The sequence below is a fragment of the Pantherophis guttatus genome, chromosome 1, assembly GCF_059756535.1.
Source record: "Pantherophis guttatus breed Tessera chromosome 1, ASM5975653v1, whole genome shotgun sequence".
Classification (NCBI taxonomy): domain Eukaryota; kingdom Metazoa; phylum Chordata; class Lepidosauria; order Squamata; family Colubridae; genus Pantherophis; species Pantherophis guttatus.
In genome coordinates this window covers 287,039,072-287,055,269 of record NC_142063.1, presented here as the reverse complement: position 1 = coordinate 287,055,269, position 16,198 = coordinate 287,039,072, and the positions used below count along the sequence as shown (strand labels likewise).

Here is a 16,198-nt window from a genome sequence, read left to right as displayed (position 1 = left end):
TAGAATTCATTTTCTGGATAATTTGTTCCACTCCTGGCTGTGCTGCCATATTTTTGCCTGGAAGGTTGTAGTTAGGATGAGTAGATAAGATCAGAACACTGAATGATGCCTGATTTCCTGGCATTTCTTTGCTAAATTGATTATTATCCATGATGTGAGCCAGAAATGCTAGGGATACTTGGATGGATAATGAAAGAAATGTAAGTCTCCTCCAGATGTCTTCACAAGTTAATGAGTGCAGTGTCTGGCATTTATCCAGCTTGAAAGAGGGAGGATGCAGAGAGAGTTGTCCATTAAAATTCAATTTCTCTGTTCAAAAGATTTGGTCCAAAATAGTTTTCAGGATTATTTCTTAAAGCTTGAGACATGGGGGGGTATCCTTTGATTGAACTGACCTAGTGCCTCCCATTCAAACTAATGGAAATGGTCTTAGAAGAAGTGTTGCTAACATAAAGTTGTTCTTGTTAAAACTCATCAGAGCTAGCCCAGCAGTCACACTATATTAGCAATAGCCATAGCACTTAGACTTATATACCACTTCACAGTGCTTTATAGCCCCCTCTAAGCAATTTACAGAGTTAACATATCGCCCCCAACAATCTGGGCCCTCATTTTACCTACCTCAGAAGGATGGAAGGCTGAGTCAATCTTGAGCCTGGTGGGATTTGATCTGCCAAACTGCTGGCAGCCGGTGATCAGCAAAAGTAGCCTGCAGTTCTGCACTCTAACCTCTGCGCCACTGCAGCTCTAGTAGCCAAATTATGACTTTATTTGTTTGTTTGTTCATTTGGATTTATTTGGCCAATGACTCTAGATGGCTTATATCTAAAAAGTAAAGAAAGGGAAAAAGAAAAATAAACATGCATATCCAGGACAAACAAGCCAATACATAAAAAAAAAAAACACCAACAATCCCTTAGCAACCACCCTATGCCCAGGCCTGGGAATAAAGCCACATTTTCACTTGATTTGTGGAACAGCTACAGGATCCTCATCAGCACTTCATACTTCTAAACTCCCTCCAATTTATCAACAGCTCTGGTTGCCTTGCCAGTTTAGCCAGATCTCTATCTGATGTCTACTTTCAAATAGGCATTAGATCAGGGGTGAAATGCTCCCGGTTCAGACCGGATCGCCCAATCCGATAGCGATGGAGGCGGGTGGTTCGGAGAACCTGTAGCAAAAATCCCTGCCCCCCCCCCCATGCCCAGCTGAGCCACACGATCATCAGAGGCTTTTTTTCTTTTAAATGGCTCTGACGATCCAAGCTCTGACGATCCCAGCTGAGTTGCCTGATTGGCAATCAGGCAACTTAGCTGGGATAGTCAGAGCCTTTTGAAAGCATTTTTTTAACAACCTCTTCGCGGAAGAGATTGTAGAAAAAATGGTTTTAAAAGTAAAAAAAAAATGGCCACGCCCACCCAGTCACATTACTCCCCTCACCAAGCCACGCCCACAGAACCAGTAGTAACAAATTTTAGATTTCACCACTGCATCGGATGTTAAAAAGACTGGATACTGAAAAAGAAGAGAATAATTGCCTTTTACCCAAGTTGCCAAGGACTCATCCTCATAAAGGATGAGCAAATTTTTGTTGGCTGTGAATCTGGCTTAATGGCTTGGAAAGATGTAAGAGCCCCAGTTCCCAAGGCAATAGCATAATGTAGGGGCTCTGGTGTACAGCAGAGGTGGGTTTCAGCAGGTTCTGACCAGTTCTGGAAAACCGGTAGTGGAAATTTTAAGTAGTTCAGAGAACCGGTAGTAAAAATTCTGACTGGCCCTGCCCCCATTTTTCTCTACCTCCCAAGTCCCAGCTGATCGGGAGGAAATGGAGATTTTCTATCCTTCCCCTGCCATGCCCACCAAGCCATGCCCACCAAGCCACACCCACAGAACCAGTAGTAAAAAATTTTGAAACCCACCACTGGTGTACAGGGATAAAATTGTGTCAGGCGAAATATGGCAGAGGGGGACAGGCAGAAGGGAAAGGATTTAAGAAATAGGTTTTTGTATGTATGTTTCCCTACGCAAACCACAGGAGACTGAAATCTAGTTGTTTAGATAGAAAGGGCTCTAAAGTTGCAGAAAAGGAGCTTATTTCAAATGCAGCCTTAAACACTTATTTTTGTGGTTCATGAGACAACTTGTTGTGCTTATTTGTGTATACATGCATGCATGTGCATTTAATTAAGGTAATGTTGAGATAGAGTATAGATCCCTTCACTCTGTTTCTAGCTTGGGGCCAATATGGGATATGTATAAACTCAGATCTCAGGAGAAGAAAAGTTATTACATTCATTGTACACCACAATTCAAATACTTGGGTGTTGGCCCACCCTTCCTAAATATCCTCTTGGAGCTGATTAATATGTTTCTTGATTGACAGAATTAAATATGGCAGTTCCATTTTATTTTATTTGGGTTCTATTAGAATGTGTAGCCATGAAAATGCGGTCTTCAGTCACATTTTGTGGTAATACAGAATCTGCCTGCTGTGTAATATTGCTGTCTGCCTCTTCAGAACAGTAATCTGGTGAATAATGTCAAGGAAATCTTTTACTTCTTAGCTGTTAGGGAATAGTAGTTGGTTCTAGAGTGGAATGATTTAAATTAGGGATGTAAATCGCCAAACCTAAAATTTTCTGGTTTAAAGCATATTAATCAGATTTCTAAGGAAAAATCATCCTATACATAATGCAAAGCAAAAGAAATCATAATTGGCCATCTTTCTAGTGTCACAGAGCCAGGGTAACCTGTTTCTCCTTCCTTCAAGTTACACTCCTCAGGTGGCCAAAATTGACTATGTTCTTTGGTTTAACACCAAAGAATAGTTCAGTCTATAGATATATGCTTCTATTACCACAGTGAAGTTAAATTATATCTATCAACACCCATTCACACACCAAGAAACACACATAACATCCCTCTTACATAGAAAAAAATTGAAAACAATCTAAGAATAGTGTGGGTTTAAGCAGATTTTTTTCTTTTGTTTAGACTTCTTTCTTTAATCATTAATTTTGGATATTACAGAGACAAGTTGTGACTTGACCCCAGTGATGGCATTTTTCCTAAAGAGACCAATGAAATGTCTGGATTTTATGTAGGTTTTTTTAGCATGTCTTGAATGACTAGTAATTTGTAATAGGTCAAAAAGTACCTGAAATTTAGAGAGTTTTAAGGGAGAAAGGACAAGTAGATTTTCAAGGGAAGCATTGTCCCCCTTGTAATAAATATAAGATTTATAAAAAAAAAATTGCTGCTCAGGGTGGCATGTCTTCCTCTACTTTACCTTCATGAGTAATTCTGTGAGATGGGCTCAACTACAACATCTAGTAATCTCAAGGCTAAGTGAAGTTTCAAACTGGGTTTGTCCAGCTATAGGCCATCCATCATGCTACTATATAGCGCTTACCATTAGCAAACAGCAACTGGGCATCCATTTTCTAGAAAGTTCTGTTGCAAGTGCCATTCTAGCTGTCTTCCCATTACCCTAGTTCCTCCTGATTTCAGGTAGCTTACTTCCAGGAAAGTATGTATATAAAATTATGAGCTCCGTAACGTAGTAATACCTGCTTCCTTCCAGCCAGGCTGCGAATCTCTCAAGCAGTATATTCACAACCTTGCAATTGGAAATTGTCTTATATGCAAAGTTTTGTATAGCTTTGGCCCATCCTAGCACATTTCCCAAGGTGATCGTTTGGAAATCAATTAAATAAACATTCATTTCAGAAAACAATATGTGCAGACAAGAGCTTGCTCATTGGAGCTTGCTCTTTGATAAGGTCTGCCAGACCAGAAGCCTATTAAACACATATTTTATTAGTTTTAATGCTCCTTAGATGCCTATTACAGAGGTGTATGCTGCAGGATGATTCTGAGAAAGAATTTCTACAGGGAGTGTTAACTGAACCTGAATTCATATTCATTGAGTTGGAAGCGGTAATTTAGACCATTGAATCTAACCCTCTGTTTAGTGAAGAGATTTCTACTTATCCTACTTGTGTTTACTAAGTGTCATGGCTGCAGTTGAGTTTAGTTTGGCTTACAAACAGTTCAGTGTCAATTTTCAATACTGCATTTCTTAAATTTATGTCACAATTTGTTTCCCTCACCCTCCCCATGGTGGCAAATGACTGAAGAATAATTATAACCAAGGTTGACTGGATGTGGATATTGTAGTCCAGGGATCCTGATAGTAATAAAGGACTGCAACCTGTTCATTTCTTTAGATCTTCCTTATCAGCATAAAATAATAAGGAGAGAATGGAGGCATACATTAAGTGGGATATTACTTACTGAATGAATAAAAGCACCCAAGTTGGGATAAGATTAACTGGGAATTAACTAGAATTCTTCAGGGAAACAATGCATAAGAATTTAAATGTATATCTCTACTCCAAGATTGCAATAATGAAAGATATATAGATTGTTAATAGCCCCTACTCACATCTTATGCATTCAGTGAAAGAACCAATGTGCAAGATCTAATATAGATGCAAATGTCAATTGATCCCTGTGACAAAAGGATTGCTGCAAAGAAGCAGTATGACTCCAGTGTTTCATGCCATTCCCTTATAGGATCCTTAAATCTCCTGGTTCACGTGAGGAATAAGCAACCCACTCAAGCCTTGTCACTCAAAGGAGACAAAGGAAATATGTGGCAGCAAGTACATGTACCCATCAATCCTGCAGGACCTTTCCAGGTAAGCAGATCCTATAATACCTGCTATTATGTCTTTGATTTAGTATAGCAAACCTTAAGGCAAAGATTGAATGGTGAATGGTGAAATGTGAAATGTGCAGCAACACAAGTTCAAGAAAAATAGAATACCTCTTTCTGGCCTCCTGTAATAAAGTAGCTGAGGAGACATGCCTCTCCCCCTCCCCGCCCAAACTCGTTGCTTCATAATAGGGCTTAATACATCAGCACTAATAGATGGCTTGAACAGTTACTTGAGTTTTGTCATTGTTGAATAGGTTCTTACATGGGAAACTGGATGTAGCTGCTGTCAAAAACATCACCCCTTCCTTATGGTAGTATGGACTATGTGGCTATTATTCCTGGTGCAAATTGTGACCCTGTCAGGAAGTTCACATTATAATCTCCCACCTGCTCCATAGGAGAGTACTATTTCTGCTTTCATATGAGAAAAAGGTATGGGAAAGGCTGTATCTAAGTGGTACAGTACTTCCTCTGCATGCAGAAGTCATAAGTGCAATCCTTAACCAGATACAGCTGGAAGAAAGTTCATATCTGGAACTCTAGTAAGCCATTGGCTGGGCAGAGATAGATTTCATAAGGATAAGGCAGCTTCCCATCCTTAGCTCTTATAGTAATGAAAAGTATACAAGTGATTCTGGTACCAAAGTATTTCTATGTAGAATGTTCTTGATTTGAGTCTCAGCTGGTGGGACTGCATGCACTGTAGTGCTTATTGTTAAGATGACCACCACTCAGCTGCAAGTATCCATGCTCCAATAAACAGCAACTGGTTACATGAGGAAACTTGTAGCACAGTGATGCCATGTCTTATATTACTAGATATTATCAGAAATGAGAAATGTGGAAGAAACTCAGAACTATTACTTCTGATTCACTGCAATGTCACATGTCAGCTGTGAATCCATCCATGGTAGTAAGTCTCTTCAATGTATGCAATGTTATCTGTTAAATAGAAATGTTCAGATCCAAACTGTGTTTCTACTGTAAATGCTATAAACAGTCTTGAAAAATGTGATGTCCTAGGTGCCATTTATTTATCTGGGCTCCATCCTTGCTTTTGCATGTTCAATAGCATGTTCTTGACCCATAACTATTTTGGAGTAAAATTTTGAGAGCCAGCTTGGTCCAGCTAGAAACCATGAGACTCTGAGTTCTAGTTCCACTTTAGGCATGAAAGCTGGCTGGGTGACTTTGGAACCAGCACTCACTCTCAGCCTACAACATCATGCTTGGGTGACAAGACAGCTAGTCAATTCTTGTCACAATCAACAGATGAACTCTCTCTTGATCTGAGGGGGTGGCCTGAACAGGGGGGTGCTGGGTAGGAGGTATAGCTGTATAGCTAGATAAATCTTACCTCCTATACGTAGGTATGTGTTTATTTACTTATTTTATTTATTTTATTTTATTGAATTTCTATACCGCCCTTCTCCTGAAGGACTCAGAGCGGTGTACAGCCAAAAATAAAACCATGACAATATAAAAATTAAAAGCAATTTAAAACAATTAAATAAATTGGCCAAAAAACTCTAGTAAAACAACCCATTAAAATAGTAAAATGTTATTATTATTTAGGCCAGCCCTGCATGTGTTAAATATTATTATAGAAATCTTGTATAGTTTCATGAAAGATTCTGTGATGGTGTGTTGAATCTATGCAAAATTTAACCACTATGCATTAATTTTCTGAGCCGTTTGTAAGCAGCGAAAAACAGTTGCACACTGTGATTCTGCAAAGATGATTTATAAGTGCTATTCCATCTCTAGGTGGGATTTCAAATGTCTATTTTATTTTGGAAGTATATGAAGCATGTATAAATTGCACAAAAGTTTATGTTTACTATTAAGAACTAGACACGTTTATGATTGTTCTTTCATTACATAGATGAAAATTCGATTATGGTCTTTTAAAAGCAGAGTTATGGCTGCAAATTGGCATAGAGATAGAATTTTTGTTCATATAAAGTTGCACAAAAACATATTTACTTAGCATTATCAGGTAAATGAACTCTGTTTATGTTCAGATTTTGTGTGAACTATTTGATTGGTACCTTGAAATCCAGATTTTAAACTCCCAGAGTATAAAGCAAATTCTACCATCTTTTGTTATATCAGCAGTGCTGCTTTTCAAAAAACCAAAATCTTGGCAAACCTGTTCTCAAGATCTTTTTCAGATCTGTAAATATTGAACAAGTATAAAACTGATATGCATCTGCAAAATAAATAGAACTATATTGAGGAATGAACAGGGCCATACATTTTCCATTTATTATTCTGAGGTGTGTGTGTGTGTGTGTGTTAAAATCCAGAGGTGTTTATTCCCTAAGAGTTTTATTGCAAATTTTATTCCTGGCATCTTATTTTCTTTGGTGAATGATTTGTTACGCTGCTTGTACTAGGTGAGGCCATGAGCATTTGCCTTTTTTTTTTTTTACTCAGCACTAAAGTGTGCCGTATACTTTGGGGTGTCATAAAACAATAATCTAGTTACTTGTAAGCCTGTTGCTTATTGCTTGTAGCTCAACAGTTGCTGGGTGCTTAATGACAACTGGGATGGGCAACTAATTTGTTACCATTCAGTTGGTATGAGCTTGTTCCAGCTTGTTGACTCAGAGCCTAGGGATGGTCTTTCCTTTTGCAGAAGTGTCTCTGAATAGGTTGGACAGCAGAGGGGCATAAAAAGCAATGCTACACTCTGTGTGTGTGTGTATGTGTGTGTGTGTGTGTGTGTGTGTGTGTGTGTGTGTGTGTGTGTGTGAGAGAGAGAGAGAGAGAGAGAGAGAGAGAGAGAGATGCATTTTCATTAGAGGGTGTGTCATGAGGCTTATATAAGTAACATTTTCCTCACTTCTATCCAGTTCATTTCTTCTTCATCAGGCTATGAGAATTGAAGAAGAACTGGAACATTTCCAAGTGCTTAGTGACTAAAATGTAACACCAGGCTCTACGTAACCAATATATACAAGAGGAAGCCGTTTTGCTGGGGAGAACTATGGCTAAGGCCGTATACACGCTTACCTGGCCTTAAGTACCATTTAATTCAGTAGGACTTCCCTCTAAATAACTACATATAGGATTGCACTGTGAAAATAGCTGCTAATAACTGAAAGCGATGTAGGGATTTTTTTTTTTTCTACATGAGTATTCCTTTGCAGGATTAATATAGAGAGATACCACACTGCCTCAGAGAAATTCCAGACAATGAACTGGAAAATTCACAAAAGTAAAACAGAGAGAAAATAGTATTACATCATATCATATACAATATGTGGCCAGTATGTTTCCAGCCAGGTTCCGTGTAGCCAACTTAATAGCAATCAGTGTGTTAGCTAGGGGGAAAATATTGCATTTTCCCAAGAACAACATATTGATCTCAGAGAATGGAATATTCTTACAACAGAAATGCTGCCTTACAGAAAAATAGAACGGGACAGAAAATTGGAAACAAATGTGCATTTATAGTATCCATACACAGACAAAGTTCTTTTTTTATGGAAAACAGAGCAGCTGAGCATGAAATATCTGCCCTTTGCTTCCTACAGATAAATATACACACATGATATCATTGCCACTAGGAATGCTGGAGGAATCTCTTTTCAACCTGAATTGATCTGCCTCTTCTAGAGAAATGTGCAGATCAGAATTTGGCAGTCAGATGGATTTTTTTCACTTCCCTTAATATTACACTGCAGTTTTGTGGCTCAGAAAAGAAAAAATCAAAAACTATTTAAACTGTGCATTCGAGGTTAAAGTGAATGCATCACGCTTGTTTTCTAACGTGTTCAAAAGATACGTACTGAAATAGATGTAAGCGCCAAGGTTGTGTAGAATTTTTTTTACAAACCCAGACTTGCAGAATGAGCAAGGAATAGAAGGGAATTACTGATTAACATTTTCAAATGCCCACCCCCCCACACACACACTTGCCTTAGGTAAAATAAAAGAGAGCATAGTTGGTTAGGGGCAAATGAAATTTCACAGCCTGTATACACAGATCTCCATCTGGTCTTTATTCTGAAAATCCCCCATCACAGTATTCAGCAAATAGGAAGGCAGCAACACTGAATATCCACTGAGTATGTGAACAGTGTGAGGAGGCTTCGTGCAGGGCTTTATATCATCAGAAGACAGGTAATGGCAGGCTTGTAGTCTTCTCCTGCATAATGGGACATGAATGCAGAGGTTGGCTCTGCTCCTGAGGGAATGGGAGGTGAATGGGCCTCTGCCCTCGCTGCCTGTAAAGTGTTGTAACCATGGGAACAGCACGGGTGGCATGGGCTAATGAAGCTGTAACTGTCAAGCTCAGAGAATGAAGGAGCCCCCTGTGATTCCAAAGTCAGGAGTACAGGGGGAGAAGGATAGCTCTGGCCTTCATAGCAGCCCGAGTTACGGAGATTTTAGCACCCAAGATGATAATACAGTTCATTTTATCCCTTGATCCGCTCTTGGGACGGCCTCCCTTGTATCAAGGCAGGGACAAAAGGCAAATGAGCAGTGACCCGTTCTAATATGAGAAGTCACCGTTGCCCCGATGGTTTCATCCTATCCCCCAAACCTTAACACCCCTTTACATTGGCCACAAAAGGCACACAGAGCTGGATTTCATTGCAAAATAGAGGTTCTGTAACAGTAACAGATTAACAGAGTTGGAAGGGATCTTGTAGGTCATCTAGTCCAACCCCCCTCCCAAGCAGGAGACCCTACACCATTTCTGGCAGTCCAGTCTCTTCATGAAAGTTTCCAGTGATGATGCTCCCAGAAGCTCCCACTCTGTCAAGCTATAGGCATGTGATCTACTGTATATTACAGAAATGAAGCCAGAAATGAAGCCAGAATGTGTGAATGGAGCAATCTAGCCCTGCAGAGTGGAAGGTTGGGTATTATCATGCCTTTCCATGTGACACACTTGCTGTGACTGTAGCCCGAACAAGCCACCTACTCTGACACCCAATTTACCTTCCCACAACCTCAGGCATGCAGAATTCACTTCTATATGGGAGAGATGGTGTCTGTCATGGACACTCCCACAGATAGAAAGAAGGGGTTGGTCTTTTTGAAAAAAAGACAGAAGTTGTTGGACCAACTCTGGAAAGGAGTAGGATTTAAGATCAGTCCACCCAGTCTTTGTTTAAATACAGATAATCGAAGCACAGGAAACATCTGCATCAACAGCCTTCTAGGAAGAGGCCAGGAATCGTATAGCATTTGACTTCTGGTCCTTTGTGTTATGCTATTTATCTTGTATTTCTCTGTGCAAGGTAGTGAATTCTGTGTGATTTCATTTTTTTTATCCATTCTTCAGGATGGACATGGAGATATTCATTATACTGAATATATATAGTGTTTGTGCAGTTCCTAACACTCAATTGCAACATCTCCCATCTCACAGGAGAACCTGCTGTTTGTAGTAGACTAGCACCATCTTCCAATTTCTTTGGAAATGTTCTTGTTTAGTTGTCAACTGTATCAGAACAGCTCTACAATTTATCTTTATCCATGTTCACTGTATCCATATATAAAGTTAAAACGGAGGTTGCATTTTATTGTAACTTTTAAAATAAATTCATTTAGTTGTCTATCTTCCAAGGAAGGGAGGAAGGCCTCAATCATATGCCTCCGTATTACACAACCAGAAGATTGCAATATTGAAATTCTTTTGCTTTTTGTTTTTCACCTTTTAATTGGCAAAAAAAATTGTAAGATAGTTTATGGGTGAATATCAGGGGAAATCGTCCTGGGATTAGACAGAGGCACAGGGAATTATCAAGCTTCTGCTCCAGTGCAGAGGCAGGGCCAGGATGTGAAATTTGAAATGGCTTCCAGGAAGTTGTTTAAAGCCTCCAGCCTTCTACCTTATCGGCTCAGCAACACCTTGCAGACAATTCACTGATAAACTGAACCATTAAAAAAACAAAAAAAACAAGGCCTTATAGACTGCCCCAAAGGGTGCAGTTGTCAAAAAGAATTCTAAAAAAAAATGTAGATTTGTGAAGGGTAACAAAGAGCTGAGTTTTCTTTTCTCCTTAAATTTCACCAAGATTCATTAATTGTCCTAAAGTCAGTTTTGTATTTTTCATAGTTTATCAATAACAACAAACAGAATATTGCAGAACAATCTAATATAGAAGAGATCATTTGGGGCAAAAAAAAAAAATCACATCTCTCTTTTTTTGTTTGTTTTAAGCTGGTCTAAACTATCTCATCTGGGAAATGTCCCATCATGGCCCATTTGGGGACATTTCAAGATTGAAAGTTCCAGGAAAATTGGGGGCAAGTAGACAATGTGTCGAGTGGGATTTAGTGGCCTTTGAGACTGATGGCTTTAGCATCACAGGAAGGCAATCTAATATTCTTTTTGCAAAGTTGAAATTTTTAGATGTTTAAATCCTTTCTAAGTCTGATCTTTTCTTCCCTCAGATCATCTTTGAAGGTGTCCGTGGGACAGGTTCTGAGGGAGATATTGCCATTGATGATGTTACTCTGAAAAAAGGTGATTGTCCAAGAAAGCCAATTGTCCCAAATAAAGGTAATTATACTTGGTGAATTGTATGCATCATTGCTTCCCAAATTCAAGGGGAAAAATTGGGAAAGCTATGTATATTAATCAACATGTATGTTTAAATATAATAATAATATACTTATACATAATAAGAATATACTTATTCATAATCAAAATATACTTATTCATATCAAGAGAGAAAGAGAAAGAAATAATTATTATTATTGGCTGCAATGTATCAAGCTCATTTAATTTATTGTAATGTCCCAGGTTAATGTCAACGCCCGACACGGTTCTTAACCACCTAGCTACAGAAAATAATGAAATGTTTATTATTCCTCAGTCTCTTTGATAAATTTGTTACCAAACAAGTTGGAATTTTAGAATCTACAAACCCAGGAAAATGGTGATTGCAGCAATAGCCATAGCATACAAAACAAGATAATATTATTCAGTAATAATAAGCATTAAAACCTGTGATGATGGATGGGTGATGGATCTATTGATTTTTATTATGTAGTCTGAAACAGAGATGTCTTCCAAAATTATAAACATATTTTTCCCTGGGTATATTTGTCTCAAATTTTCCCACCTATCCTATGCCAAGGGCAACAGAATCAATGTCAGAGAGGAAACTATTCTTCTCACTTTGAGAATTATCCTTAGTCAATATATTTAGGATTATTTTAAGCAGAACATAATTAGATTCTTTTGTGAAGTTCTGCTTAATGGAGGAAAGGAAACTATGGGCCATCTATAATAATGTGTGTGTAGGATGTCCAGAATTAATCCTTGGCATTTCTGGTTTAATAAAACAAACAAGCAAACAAATAAAAAATAGGATCAGGTACAAATGATAGGAAAGTGATTTTTCTGCATTAAGTCCCAGAAAATCTTTATTTGTTGAAATATGCACTGTTGAGTGATTGAACAAATCACAGGATCATTAATTTGGATGAGGCCATCATATCCAACCTCTGCTCAATGCAGGAATTTCAAATTAAACCATCCCAGAAAAGTGACTGTCTAATTTCTGTTTGAACACATCTGAAAAGGGGCAGCTATCTCCCTTTATGGATAATTGCTTCCACTGTCAAACGGAACTAAATATTAAGAACTCTTTTTCTAATGTTTTACTGGAATCTGACTTCCTGTCAGATCTCATCCTTTATTTTGCATACTGCACTCTGGAATGAGAGAGGACAGATCCTGATGCTTCTCTATGTGACATCTTTTCAGGCATTTGAAAAGTACAGCCACATCCCCTCCTAAATATATTTTCTCAAGGCAAACATGCTGTCGATCTTTCTTTATAAGGCTTAGTTTCTAGTCCTCTGATCATCTTTGTTAGCCTCCATTCATCCTGTCCCACTGTTTCTGAATCCTTTTAAAGTGTGGATATAGTACAGGTATTATATGGCCAAAGAAGAATATAGTTATTATCTAGCCTGTTATGAGGAAGCTTTCTACATTAGTTCACTGACCATTGTCCTTGGACATTATTTTTTATATCTGTTTTACTCTTTGTTCTTATAAACAATCTGAAAGAGAGACAAAAAATCTAAAAATATCTGTTTTATTTTGCATGTCTAATATGGCAAAAAAATGGTTATGGCAGTGCAGTACAATAACCTCTAAAACACATTAGTTTCGGAAATATTCATCTTGCATAGTAAAACTAGACATTTAGAATTCTATGTGTTTTCTTGTTTACATGTGATTTCAATTTTCAGTACAGGTAGTCCTCAATTTACAACAGTTCATTTAGTGACCATTCAAATTTACAATGGCACTGAAAAAAAGTGACTTATCACCGTTTTTCACCCTTACAGCCTTTGTAGCATCTCCTGATTATGTGATCAAAATTTAGATGCTTGGTGACTGACTCATCTTTATGACCATTGCTGTGTCCCAAGTTTATGTGACCTTTTGTGACCATATGACAAGCAAAGTCAACGGGGAAGCCAGATTCACTTAACAACCATCTTACTAACTTATCAACTGTAGCGATTCACTTAACAACTGTGTTAAAATGGGGCAAAACTCACTTAACAAATGTCTTGCTTAACAACAGAAATTTTGGGCCCGATTGTAGTCATAAATTGAGGACTACCTGTACATCCAATTCTTTTGTTTTGGTGGGTATAATCTTGGAATTCTTAAGATTATCTTTTCATCCCACAGTCATTTGTTTTGCAAACCATTGATCATTTTCATGAGATAACTTTTCTCTTTCTTTCCCTACAGCAGTTGCCCTTCCAGGAAATTCTGCTGTCACCCAACACACATCTTCTCTCTGCGGGCCACTATTTTTCTTTCTTTACGTGCTGCTCAGATGATAGCAGTGAATGCTCCCATTGTCTGAGACATTCCTCCTCCTTTCCTACTTGGTCACCCTCTGCTCCTGTATCTCCCCCTCCTCACTGGCACACCAAAGTGTCCATATGTTACCAAAGACTAACATGCATGACTACGCAAAAGGGATCCAGCTAAGAACCTAAGGGATTCCTGGAGAAAGTCATACTGTCTAAAAACAAAATATATATAAATAAAGAGACAAAAACAAACAAATGAAAGAAAGAGGGAGGAAGCAATGGAAAGAAGAAATGGAAGCAAAGAATGAAAGGCAATGCTGAGGATGAAAATGATGTTTAAAAGGATCAGTGGAATGGAGGAAGGCATGTTCCTTTAAGAACAGAGGACAAGACTTCCTCAGGGAAGTAGGAACTTTTGTTTAAAAGAAAAACAAAATATATTAAAGCACAAATTTCTACCAGAACTATTACCTTCTTGGCTGCAGAACCACAGTTTAGAAGACATTCTAGCATACACAGTGCCATTCTTTGGAATCTCTGTGTTAAGACTTCTCCCTTACCGGTTTTGCCTACAACCTGTCTACTGCAGCACCACCTCCTCATACTTCTCCCACTCATCTCTGATGACCACAGAACCTTGTCCTCATTTGCATGTACTTCTGAGTCTTCATATGCGTTTTTAAGACTCTCATGTATTTACTCGTCCATCTATAAATTTGCCTTGACCCATCCATCCCCAACTTCAGCTCAGCAAAGCAAAGAGATAGACCTCTTGTGGATTATGGAGATGAATGGAGAAATCTAGGGCAACCATAAGCTGCAGGTTCAGCTGTTGACATTCTTCACCTACCCATCTCTTTTCCCCTTTTTCAGGCTGCTCACTTCTCTCCTTTAGTACTTTTTTTTTTCTTCTACCATCCCAGAGACAGATTGTCAATACAGCACAGAGACTAAAAGAAAAGGCTTCTTGTTTGAGGACCAAAGTAAAGAAGCTGAGTAGTGACACTGCAGTCAGTTACTATCAAAGCATGAGCTTCAGAAGCCTTAAGGCAAGGATTTCCTCCACCTTTTGTTGTTGTTGTCATTGCTGCTGCTGCTAATTTATCTATTTCCTATTTCCTTTTAGTAATTCAGTCCTTACAGCCCCACTTCCTTTTTTAACTACAAGGGGAGTCATACAGATGCACCCTTATAACATCTGAAATATTTCCTTGTCGGTAGTAATACCTATTCTTGGCATATTATTAATCAAAGATGCTGCTACTATGGTGCTTGATTTGCTATTGAAGGATTGGGTAGCTGTATTGCAGCTGCACAATGAGGTGAAAGACAAATGGAAGCAGAAAATAAAACTGTCTCTACATAAAGGAACCAGGATAGGCAGGCTGTTATAGTTTTGAAGAAAAATATACAGGTAGTCCTTGTTTAGTGATCACAATTGGGATCGGCAACTTGGTTGTTAAGCAAAGTGATCACTAAGTAAAATGGCAACTGTGCTTATAAACCAATATCAGCTTTATCAGGAGGATAGGTTACAAAGGTACTGTTGTAACTGCAGACTGTTGCTTCATGAGGCAGTCACTAAGCGAAGACTACCTGTACTTAGATTGCATTTAGTGCAGAAAGACAGAGGGAAAAACACCCACTGTTTTCAGGGACACTACATTACCACTGTGAGAGGAATGTTTTCTCAGGAAAGCCCAACTTGCACTTGGTAGTCCTGACCTGCAAGATCATTAAAGCCAACTCTAAATCATTATATAAAGAAGAACCCGTTTACCTACTAGGGAGATATTACTACAGCAATGACATACTCTGCATACATCTTAATGGGTCTCTAAGACTTCAGGCAGCATAAGTTTTTCCTCCATCCACAGTCTTCCACACCAAGTTGCTACCAGACATGCTGGACTACAATTCTCATAATCTTCAGCTGGCTGAGAATTCTAGCATTTGCAGTCCAACTTGCTTTGAGAGCATTAGGCTGGGGAAGTTGATCTAGCCATTCAAATACTTGCTAAATGCTGCTTCAAAACTCCTTTGCTGGTATAAAATGGTTTGTCGTGAATGCGACTGCTTGAGGGCTCCTGGATTGGAGCTGAAAGGCGAAAGGGATGCAGTATGCTCCTTCCCACATGCTGGGGTAGACCAGATGCCTCAATAGAAAAACATATATATTATTACATTTCTAGTAGCCTGAGCATTTTGTTAGTCCTATAGTGGACTGGCGAAAGATAGAAGAGAGCAAGCAATGTGATGGTGGAATGTCTGGCAATGTTTCTGTAGTTCTGTGTTCTCTGGGTTTACAAATGTACTAATAGGATGAAGGATAATTAATGCTAACCCAGTTTCTGATTTGTATAAAGTTATCTTATTTAATTTTGACCTGATTACACACTTTCTTTCTCATAGAAGACTTGGGTGATTTTATCATTTCCACCAGCCCAGAGACAGAAAGTTTTGATTATGCATTGCAAAAAGCTATCTATGAAAGAATTATGTTCTACTTATCTCTTGCTAAAAGAAAAATAGTGGAGAGTGGATTGCAAAAGTGGCCTCCCTTAATAATAACCTCCAAAATCCATTCCATGATTGGTATTAATGTTTCCCTCTAAAAGGTAGAAATGGCCTCAGTCTTCCTTCAGTTTTCAGCTTGTT

General features: G+C 38.5%; 1 protein-coding gene across 2 annotated transcripts in view; it reads left to right on the top strand.

Annotated features, from left to right (window-relative positions):
* The window catches only part of MDGA1 (MAM domain containing glycosylphosphatidylinositol anchor 1), a 312,822-nt gene extending 296,868 nt beyond the window's left edge, over window positions 1–15,954 (top strand). The window contains exons 15-17 of one of the 2 annotated variants that reach the window (XM_034428035.3): window positions 4,582–4,706; window positions 11,144–11,252; window positions 13,473–15,954. In XM_034428035.3, coding sequence (XP_034283926.1) covers window positions 4,582–4,706; window positions 11,144–11,252; window positions 13,473–13,564 — 326 coding nt within the window. In that variant the 3' untranslated portion in view covers window positions 13,565–15,954. The remainder of the gene's footprint in view (window positions 1–4,581; window positions 4,707–11,143; window positions 11,253–13,472) is intronic. The other variant, XM_034428036.3, reaches the window with a different exon arrangement.
* The last annotated feature ends 244 nt before the right edge of the window (window positions 15,955–16,198 follow it).